Here is an 11,733-nt window from a genome sequence, read left to right on the forward strand (position 1 = left end):
ATATTTCAAATGATTGACACACATGAACAAAAACCTGCGCCTGTCTGATTCTGTACAAAGTACAAAAGGAGACAGGAAGAGCTGCTGTGTTTCACAGATAATCTATTTAACGTTTCTCAACAAAAAAATTCCCAGAGGCGAGGGTAACATCTTCAACAAACTGCCGAAAAACAAAATATTTGATTTGAGTTAGAAATGTGTATTGTGTCACAATGTTACACATGAAAATAATTATTCTAGTGGAGGGTTAAAGAGAAAGACCATGGCCGGGGAGGATACTCTCAGTGAGACCATGAACAATGTGATGGACTTTTTTAAGTAGATGCATGACACTTTTTTCTTACTGGATGGGTGTGTGTCTGAAAAGGTTTTTGCAGCGGAAGTGAATTAAGACACAACCCGTGGGAGAGGAATCTTTTGGGCTTTTCGTTTCTAGGGAAAAGGGAATTATGGCAAGAAATATCTAGAAATAAAGGTGGCCAACCTGCACCGCATCAAATCCAAAACTCCCCAAGGTTACCATGTTTTAAATGCAGCCAGTTTGGCGCTATTTCTGCCAATGTACATTAGAGGACTGGCAAATTAAAGACCCTACCATTTTCTTTAAAACGATGTCCCATTCTTGGCCTTCTGAGGTCAAAACACACACATGAACCGACTTTACCCCACACCCTTCACACATGCAGTGCACAGTCTTTGCTCTTAACACAAGGACGTCTCTCAGTTATCACGGCTCCACAGGTTTACGACTCAGAGACGTAGTGCCTCAGGTCAACATTGGTATCTGTGACGTGCACAGCTCTCTCGTGTGTGTTTGTTCTCACAGGTAACATTCGTTTCTCTGACCTTGGACTGGCTGTGGAGCTTGGGCAATTATCAGTTTAAAATCAAGAGTTACGTTGGGACTCCAGGTACAGACCACGCAAAACCCAGCATACTGGTCATAGTTGCTCTCACAGACCTGTGATGAGACACACACACCTCATTTATTCTGTAATTAATATATAACATTAACCCTCACTGTACGGTAACTGACTGGAACTATGCAGCCATTTTACACAAAAGAGCTCAATGTTTTAATATAGCACATATACATAAAATACATCAGCATTAATTTATAGTATAAACATATACATATCTAGTTATTTTGTAAAAAGACACTCCATATTGGGTTTTTCTTTTTTTTTCTATATTGATTGGCTATTGGTGTATGGAACACAGTACCATAATGCTGTGGTTTCAGGTGCATCAACTTGAGTATTTTGGAGTGACTAGTTACAGATACGTAATTGAATACCAATACATGTTGTAGTATTTAGTTAGAGTTGCTATGAAAAAATATATAAGCAAATTGCAGAAACCACTAGAATATATTATGTTCCCTAAATAGCTTTTACTTATAGTGTAGATTTAAGCCGTAGCAGCTGTACTGTTCATGACGTAAGATCCACATAATTAGAATATAGCCGTAATGTTTTTATCCCAGCATTTTCATTTGAAAAGATCAGTAGTTTTAAGAAGTCATTATTAGTTTAGATTCATTTTAGATCTATTTAGCTGTTTACATTAAAAATTGACATCTTTTTTTTGTCCAGAAAGTACTGAAACTGAGGGTCTGAGACCACTTCATCTCACCTGCATGTGTCATGGCTTCTGAGCTGCTGAGAGGAGAGTATGATTTCTGCTCAGAATACTCTGTAGATCACTCCACTTTGAGGGTCAATCTGTATGAGTTCATGGCTGCTAGAGGACCATTCATAGCCCGAGGAGGAAAGGTAAATACTGACAGGTTGTTCAGATTCTCAGTGAAACATTGAAACTTGTTTTATAGCTTATAGTCAAGTTAGTTGTGTCGTTCAACAGATGCAAGCATTCTTATTTATCCAACTTGATTCAAGCCATTAAAGATACCAGTTTTGTAGAGGTAGAGTGGATATTTGTTATTTATATAAAATACACTGAATTAAAGGATTAGTGTTTACAAGGTTTGTATCTTCCAGTTTTTACCAATGGAGGGCGCTGTACACTCAAATACCATCGACCCTGCAGCATCATGACCAGTCACCTGCAGCCTGTAGACATTAAACACACCAGAAACTCACTCTAACCACTCTTTTTATTGTTATAATATACAGTATGAATAGTATAGTACAGCCACATTCACTGGATCCTGTATTAAAGCTGCATTATACTTATGTCAGACAGATAATTTAATAATGTATCAATAAGGTGAATACAGGAAGCTGATTGGTCCCTCTCTCTCTCCCTCTTGCTCCCCCCCCTCTCTCTGTCTCTCTCTCATGCATCAGGAAAAGTTGAACTCGCCTGCGCTCAGAGTCAGCTGTAAACATTTATATGAAGTTGTACCTGTTTATCATACAGATGTTTAAATTCTAAGAAACATATACTTTTTTGTGCAGGGTGAGTAATCTGTTTTGATTCAACAAAGACCCCACCTTGAGAAAAACACTCAAGAGGGTCTCTTCAGCTGTCTCTTCTGCTTTTTATTCATTTTTCCGGACACTTCATCAGGATTAAGTCAAAATGCAGCAACCTGAACCCCAGCAGACAGCTCAGCAGACAACAGCAATACTGGATCCAGCAGGTACAAACATGTGGGGTTTAATCTTCTAACCTGAACCTCAGTTACAGTTTCATCTCGTGTCAACACTATTTATGTTCTGTTATACAATGCGTATGTTTGTTATATGTCTAGAAAACAATGAAACAGGCCTTGAATACATTTAATTGGCTCATGAGTTGTGTTCATTTATTTGACAATCATTGTTGCTTCTTTCTTTTTACAATCTATTTTTAATATAGTAAATGGTGCAGTATTAATGCTTTTCTGTAGTAAACATAGTATCTCAAATTGTTTCCATGTTGACAGAATACAACATGATGATGCTCTGACATGTTATATTTCACATTATATAACAATAATAAACTCTGAAAGGAACCATTCTGCATAATCTTTACTTTTACCTTTAATAGTTTAAGTATATACTTAATGGCCTACTTTTGTACCTTTTTGAATTCAGGACTTTTACCTTTAATAGAGTACAGATGGAGAAAATGGAATAAGTTTTTTGTTAAGTATTTCTACCACTGATTGCCACATAGTTCCTGCACATATCATAGATTATTGTTGGGTGCTTAAAAAAAACTACGAAAAAAAAAACCTTAATTATAAAAAACAACAATAACAACATTAAATATGATGTGATTCAGACCACACAATAGTATATAAAACTGCTTCAGCACAGCCAGCTATGAGTACTTTTACTTCTGACCCTATGAGTATATTATTTTAAGAAAATGACTTAAATAAGATTTTGAACAAAGATCTGAAAAAGATCACTAACAGAAGAGTATAGGGAAATCATTTCAATATGTGCATGTTGTCTTGGGCAAAAGGAGGTTTGCATGTTATGATCAGAATTAGGTTGAGAAAGGCATGTCATTTAGAGAGCTCATCTGTATCTAATAAGAGTAAAGATGTCCTCCTGTGGTCCATCCCCAGTCCACTACATGCGTCGGAGGAGGACGGCGCTCTGGGTGACGGTGTCTCTGCTGGCTCTGGCTCTGGTGGTGCTGACAGTGGGTCTGGTCTCAGCCACACGCACCGACAACGTGCCTGTGGCTGGATATTACTCCGGCATCACGGTGAGTCTCTTCAACTTCACAATCTCTAATTCATCCTGACACTGACAATGCATTTATGTCTGAAAACCTCATACAAACAGCATGATTTGGAGACGATGTGCTGTCCTTTCTGTAAACATTGTTTATTGTTTTTCCAAATGACAAGAACAGACCTTGCTCCCCCTCCCCCTACCTTACTTTCCTAGACCCTTCCTTATAAAAACAATAACAAAACATTACAATCATAACAACAAAAATGAATGGGTGTCATCAACCTAAACACACACACACACACACACACACACACACACACACACACACACACACACACACACACACACACACACACACACACACACACAAACTAAATGCCATTCATGTCTCAAATGTGATATTTCTAAATGAACAGATAATGTCATTTTAAGATTGTTGCTTTATGTTAGGGGCTGCGTAGTCTTGTTTTAATCATGTAGATGTTCCTCTCTCTTTGTGTTTCCAGCTGAGTTTTGGAGCGTTTTTGGGCATTGTTGGCATTCACCTGGTTGAAAACCGCCGACCTATGGTGAGTCTGTTCCTCTGCCTGTAATGTCGCTTTTGCAACAAATTAAAAATTATAATTAGGATAACAGTCATTGCATCTATTTGACACAATTATGGTCTTAGAACCGTTAACTTCATGCAATGTGTATTTCAGACTTCAGAAAAGGCCTAATTGTTCCATACACGGTTAGTAATAAATGTATTAGCAACTCTTGGAACATTTCTATTTCCTTTAAAGACAGCTGGCAGCTTTGAAAGAAAAGCATGGATGACAGAAGAGGTTAACATTTGTTATGATTATTTGTTTCATGATATTCATCTTCTAAAAATTAGGCGTTGTTCCTGGAAGACAGGACATATATACACAATAAATTATGGATAATGTTACAGACTTTGTGAATTCACTAAATTGTTTTACGGGAAATTGCTCTATTATGAGCAAGAAGCAAATGCGATTACTCGATGGCGGCAGTAATGTGTTCTTGCTCCTTGTGCCCGGGTCAGAGGATGTGACTGGATTTGTGGACGGGGGAAGTGGATGTGATTGGCTCTGGGCTTCTATGACAAGAGGGAAAATTGTATTAGTATTGGTCGGTCCTGACAGGGCTGCTTTATTTCAGGGACACAGAGTACAGACACACACTGTAACGGTTAAACAACGACAAAAGGTGATTGACTCTTTCAAAATCTTACATTTTCCAACTTGTGCTAAACAAACAAAACCAGAACACAGTTTGAGAGTTCAGACTCTACCTAAATAACTAAAACCGAATTAAAAAAACAAACAAAATCTGCATAAACAGACTTCCAACTGGCAATAGTCAAGAGGTCGACAAATGAAAATGCGTCTTAAAAGCCAGCGGCAACCAGTATCTGGAACTGTTCCTCTGTCATTAAAGTATAGTCAGTATCACATTCGCAGGACATGAAACCCAGCATCAAGGGCTGAAGTGGACACCAGTGACACAGAAACGTTAGCAGATTGCCAGTCCTTGTTTACCAACTCTGAATTATTACGTGGTACACATCTTATTATGTTAAAACGTTTCCAAGTTGATGAAATTAGTTGAGACTACAGTGCAATATGGGAGTTTATTGATGATGCATGTCTCATTTGACCCTCTGTAGGAATAATACATTTTTCATTTTACAATAACAATTAGCATTCATCATATACTACACATTACTTTAAATGTTTGTTAAGAAATAAGGGAGGGAAAAAGAAACCAAAGATTCAGTTAAAGTTCCAGGAAATAATGTAGTTTTTACTAGGATTTTATAGAATACTTTAAGAGGAGCTTTGATGGAAATATATCAGGTAAATGAATCTTCTAATGAGAATGTGTAAGGTTTACTTAGTCCCGCCATAAAAGGTGCAACAAAGCTAACACGAGACTCAGGAAGATGTCTATCAATGAGTCATTACAAGTCCCCACTGTCCTAAAAAGAGGTCTATTCAACCGGATTAACTCATAACCCCCCTCACAACGGTTGTAGCTTATTTTTTCCATTTCCCCCCCCCAGTATATCTTACTAAATTTTGTTTCAACATGAACATGACTTTGAGGATGGGGATTGATTCTTCACTATTTCGTTGACCTTAAAGTATTCCAAGTGAAAGATAACATTAGCGGCTCTATTCTGCTCCAATAGTTTTGATAGTTTACACTTTAGACTACACTAACAGCAGGACTAGTAACTCTAACCAAACGTTTAACCTAGGATAGTTCACCAAACACAATTTCTTTGGATTAGTGCTTTCCATAAAAACTTGAATACACAGAATACAAAGCATTAGGCATTCATCTTAAATCTTCTGTGTCTGCGCTTGTAAGCGAAGATGAAATAAGAACCTTTTACCTCATCAATCTTATAATAGTTTTAACTTCAGCCTAGATTCTTGTTTGAAAAATTAACAAGACAGCCACATTCTATATTTTAGCCAGTGTTATCTGAATTAAATTCCATGTCACTTGTTAGACGCTTTTATCCAAAGCGACTTACATACTCAATACTGTGGACAATCCCCACAGGAGCAATTTGGGGTGAAGTGTCTTGCCCAGACACAACGACATGCTGACTGCAGTGGGGTTTGAACATGTGACCCCCTGATCAACGCCAACGCTCTTCCCACTTCACCACACGCCTCCCTAAATAACTAGCTACATTGAGTAAATCCATCTAGCAACAGCTTTCATCACTTTCTAAAAATGTGTAGTGGCCTTTGTCTACCTACGTTTATAATCAAGGGCTAATGTTTAAGAAAGGATTTAATAATAAGCAACTATGTCAATCTGTTGCTGTTATTATTGGAGAGGAGAATGGAAATGTAGCATCAGTAAGGGGGACTAAGCTGGGCAATTGGAATATATGAAGTCTAGAAATATTAAACATTAGATCCTATATATTGTTGTATCAGTTTATACTAAAGACTGATGAAACCTTGAACATCAGAAACAATTATTGAGCACGTCACTCCTGGGCACTGCTCAATGTATTAAAGCAAAACAAAATGAAAGTAATCTGAACCTTCTTCTCAATAATTTCCTTACAGATATTTTTGAACCATTTTAGAGACACTTTTCATGCTTATAACAACACAGAGAAAGAAAAAGATCGTCTTGGCATGATAGAGGTGTAAACCCATCGCCATGACTGGTATATCAGCGTGAGTTGTGAATTTTTCATGTGGCGTGCAGGGTGTCCTTGTCTTACGTTACGCTGCAGTGTACTGAATCTACTTATGTTTAGGAATATGTTCTGCAGGCTCTCACTCCTTCTTGCTGTTGCTCAGTTCTTGCATTGTGAGCTGTGGCTGTAAATGTGAGAGGGGAAGACATTTACTACCAGCTGTCTCTGTCTGCCTCTCCGGCATAGCTCCCAGGTCTGTGCTTTAAACTTTAATGGTGAGATTGTTGCCACGCCAGCCCCGGTCTACGGTGTCTCTTATGAGGCACATGTGGCATAATGTCCCTCTCACACAGGTGTCTTCTTCCCATCCTGTGTCCGAGGCTCAGCGCTGAAACACGAGCGTCGGCTGGCAGAGCGAGGCTGCTCATTAAAGAAGAACCAACCACACTGACATTAATGCCCCGACATCTGAGAGCTCTTCTTTTGCTTCCTGCATCTCACAGGCCTTCTCTCCCCTGATGTCACAAAGCGGCAGATGGAGGGTTTGATGTTGTTTAAACTGTAAACACTCAGAGGAGTGACAACTGTAAATACTGCAGCCAGAGATTACAAGAATGAACAACTTTAAATCTCTGCCTTCTGTGGAAGTGGACTACAATAGCTTAAAATGTATTTGTTAAGCACCTTTGATACAGTCTAAAGGATAAACTAGTGCACAGCAAAACTAAATAACAATTAAAATATATATTAAAATGATAAAAAAACTAAGAAAAACCTACAAAATCGCCAAATAGCTACGAAACGCCTGTGCCATTTCTTTTTTAATGGATCTGTTTTCTTCAGGATAAATGCTTGTTAGTGGTTTAAGTTACCTTGAAATAATTGTCATAAACAGACCAAATGTGTGGTTTGTGGTCAAAACTAAGCTAAAGATGCAGTCATGGGGTAATACAATATGGTAGACAGTGAGAAAATAAAAAATAAAGACATATATCACCTGTATTGTTCCACAAATGAATATTTAACCATAGTCTAGTCTTAGTGGGAAACTTTGTCTCTTTTGATTTTAATGTAATGTGACATTGTGCTCTAATCAAAAATAATCCAAAAGACCCGTCCTTTTGATGAAGGTGAGGTGTGGTGCAGGTTAAACGTGCTCAACTGACATGTGTTATTTTGTCTAGTGTTATCTTCCAACATGTTTAAAATGATTTTAGAGATCCTGTCTGTAAACTCTCCTCCTTTCTGCTGCTCCTAAAACACTGAGAGATGAATTTATGACCAAATGCTCCATGCAGCTCGCGTTCTGCCGTCCTCTTGGTCACCTTCAGGGAGCAGAACGGTGAACCTTTAAAGAGCCGTATTTTACCCAACTGGTTTCTTATTACCGTTGTGTCCAGCTGAGGTGTGATTGGTCACTGGACCACTGAACAGGGAAGGAGACCTTGCAGCGGTCAGCGACTTTAGTTACATTACCTGATAGATATCTTAACTGAAGCCATAAAACTCCTCTCACCTCTTCATCCCTGATGGATCTCCTTCTCTATAACTAACACATCTTTGTCTTCTATTGATATTTCCCTCTTATTTTCTGTTCTTAAAGTGGTTACACGGGACATTTTTACAACAACGCTTCAATTAAATCACCTGAATCTGCATCTTAACATTTAAGAAGATTACTAACAGATCTCAGCTCATTATTTTTCTGTCTGTCCCACAATGTTACTGTTCTCATTCATAACACTCTGTTCGATGTCTCAGTATGGGATGCGCCTCATCCGCGGAGCAAACAGAAGCATCAATCTCATTACGCCAATCCCGATTGGCAGGTGATCTTGACGTCAGCGTCAGGGAATCCACCCACCCTATAAGTAGCTTGCGCTACGCCACATGCGTCATTCAAACACCTCTTCTCGCTTCAGAGCACATCTCTATATCGGTAGCCGGGCTAGCTCACACAGTCCACAGACGGAACCAAGCTAATTTCGGTCGCCGGGCGCTCGCCGGCTACTTTTATATATACTTCTGCAAGAAGACTCTCAGTGCTAACATACCAGTTAGTACCACACTCGACCTCACCTTTTTTGTTTTTTCTCCGGAAATCGAAAAGGTAAGGTTTTGATTCAAGCTAGCAGCACAATGTTGCTAGCTTACCTTCCTCGCTACCGACACCACGATAGTGAGGACGCTTTTTTCTTTCTTCTCACACCAGAGAAGAATAGGACTAAGAAAGAATATTAACACACCAGTTAATATTCTTCGGGAATAAATCCTACACCGTCGTCTTTTCTCCGGATTAACGACAGGTTGGAGAGGATTTTTTTTCTCGACAACGCACCTGCTACGAGCGCGTCCTTCCCACGTCGCCATAATGGCGAACAAGATGGACACGTTTCTCCCTCACACCAGAGGAGCTACTGGTCCATCTCGAGACTAGTTTTCCCACGGGTCGGTGACGAGCCACGGTGCGACCCTCGTCTCTGCAGATCGGACATTCTTCGCCTGTTTTCACTCTCCGCTCCTGGTCGGAGGTGGCGACGTTGTTTACAGAACCTACCTCTGTGGAATCTTGTTTCGGGTCCTACATCGGTTGGTGGTTTTTTAGACGTGGTGGCCATGGACGTCTGTGTAATGTGTCCACGGCGTTACCGAGGTGTTTAGGTCACTCTCTCGGCCACGAATCATTGTCCGAACGGGAAGACTCCCAATCGGGTCCTGTGTTTCTCAACCAGTAATTTGCTGCTTTGAGAAAACTAGACAGTATATTCAGCATTTCGTGCCTGACCTGTATCGTTTAGCCGACGACAAGGGGCCTCCCTGTGTCGCCGCCTTCTTTACGGGAGTTACAGTTACCCCCATTTTTTTTTTTTTTTTTTTTATTGGTACTTGGTTGGGTGGAATCCATATTTCGTGCCAACCCGAAGTCGTTGTGAGAGCAATCGGGACCCCGCTTGACTCACGTACTTCCTACATGTCTATCGCGTACTTACAGTGACTGAGCGAACCGCCTACGGGGTCCCGGTCATTGTCGTGACAGAACTCACTGCCACGAAAGTACAGTCGAAGAGGTCCCCAAGTTACCCCAAGCTCACTCGGGTTAGATTTTGGTGACAGTTCAGGGTATTCCCGTGGTCACTGGACCTTTGTTCCTCCTCGGACGCTCGAGGGAGTATTTTGCCGTCTGGTTTCCTACAACGAGCGGCAGAAAGGGAGTTTCAGTGTACCGTACGGTCGTTATCGTCCAGTCCATGTGAAACTAGCACCTCTTTGCGAGAAACAAAGTAGTTAATCAGGGACATCTTTACTATTTTAGGTGAGGGTGCCCGTAACTTTTCTCCACAAGGGAAAAACTTCGTGGTGAGGAGTTTGTGGGAGGGAATTCAGTATTTCTCTGGATCACCTCACTTCGAGAACGTGAGACTTATCACAAAATAGTGGAAGACGCCCTGCTGGGTGACGTAAGGTCTAATCATGGTGGTGAGTGCCCGGGTCGGTATCCCGGTACGCAGGCCCAACACCCACTTTCTAGCAGGGGGGGGAGCGGACTCTGTCATACAGGGACGCATGCCCCTGACGGTGCCGAACTGGCGTTTGTCGTCGACTATCTAGAGGCGGTCGGTCATGTAACGTTCCGGGTCACGCCTCGATAGTCCTAGTAACACACCGCGACAAGAGAGTGTAGACCGGTCTCAACCCCCATTAGGTCTCGGCCCCACCCTTGCGCATGTCCTCCTGCCTCCGGGTTTACAGCGCTCGCGCAGGTGGCGGATTACCAGCAAAACTAGCGCGTAACTTTTCTTTTTGACTGTCAATGGTAAAAGAAAACTACGCTTGTCTAGATATTGGCGCCGGGCCGGTATTGCGTAGGGGTCGACCGAGTGTTGGTAACCTTACCATCTCAGGTTCAGACGTATATCACCACCGTGGAGACCTGTCGTCCAGACGGGGCTCAAGTAGTGTGGGCCATGCGCGCAGCGAGAGTCTTCTCTCTGCCGGCGTCGAGGTGTTCTAGTCAAACGCACGGTCGTACACATTGACCTCTCTTGCGTTTGGGGGAACAGCCCCAAATATATACTATAAACCAAGCATAACAGGCAGGAGTGCTCCTGTACCACAGGAGACTCTTTTCCGCTTTCGGCAAATCTCACTCCTTGTGGCGATTTTCGAGGTCCATTACAATACACGCGGGGCGACCTCCAGAGACGAGGGTCTCTGGGAGTGGCCCGCTGAAGCATTTATGGGGTCGGCAGTCTGGTACGCAGGGCAGCCCACTGTGGAAGGCACTTTCCTGTAGGGTACACTATGTGCGGCATGATCTTTTCAGCCCACATCGACCACACGATAGCGGGCCCCTCTCGTCGGTAGCGGGGACCTCAACGGCGGACTCGGGCTTACTGTACTTTGCAACAGAAGGACGAGTAGGCTCAGCCTATCCTCCTTAGGTCTCCGGTAGGAGGAAGCAGAGGCATATCAGGGTTGAGGGTCCTTCGTAGAAGACGCCCGCTCTTGGTACCATCCAGGGTCGGCCCGGGTCGACATATCGCACCCCGGGCGAGCGTGGCAGGAGCGACGGTGCTCAGGGTCGGGACTGTGCTTCGACCCTGTGGCCAAGACGTCGACGGTGATGGCATCGGGGTCTGCTGTGTCACGTCCCGAGGTAGAGACACCGCTCGGGAGACCGGACTAAGGGCAGGCCATTGTAGTCTCCTTGTTACTCCCTCAGGACTGGGCTGTTCGATCGAACCGCTCGATTTTTGGCAGCCGCATCCGAGAAGTGCCACTTTGCCCGGTGTCACGGTCGTACTCGGCCCCAACAGCTATCGAGGACCCGTACAACGTCGGGTTTTGTTCTCCGTCTGGACCACCACGCAGACACAGGCTTTAGAAGTGGGCGTCGGCGTCTCGGCTCGGATTGTG

At 42.3% G+C, this 11,733-nt stretch overlaps 1 protein-coding gene across 1 annotated transcript in view; it reads left to right on the top strand.

Moving 5' to 3' along the window:
- The first annotated feature begins 2,508 nt into the window (after positions 1-2,508).
- Positions 2,509-11,733, top strand: part of LOC104958817 (transmembrane protein 255B) — a 15,308-nt gene continuing 6,083 nt past the window's right edge. Inside the window, exons 1-3 of the mRNA XM_010786620.1 lie at positions 2,509-2,605; positions 3,524-3,666; positions 4,145-4,207. Coding sequence (XP_010784922.1) covers positions 2,545-2,605; positions 3,524-3,666; positions 4,145-4,207 — 267 coding nt within the window. The 5' untranslated portion in view covers positions 2,509-2,544. The remainder of the gene's footprint in view (positions 2,606-3,523; positions 3,667-4,144; positions 4,208-11,733) is intronic.

The sequence above is a fragment of the Notothenia coriiceps genome, unplaced genomic scaffold (genome assembly GCF_000735185.1).
Source record: "Notothenia coriiceps isolate Sejong01 unplaced genomic scaffold, NC01 NC01_scaffold00001080, whole genome shotgun sequence".
NCBI lineage: Eukaryota > Metazoa > Chordata > Actinopteri > Perciformes > Nototheniidae > Notothenia > Notothenia coriiceps.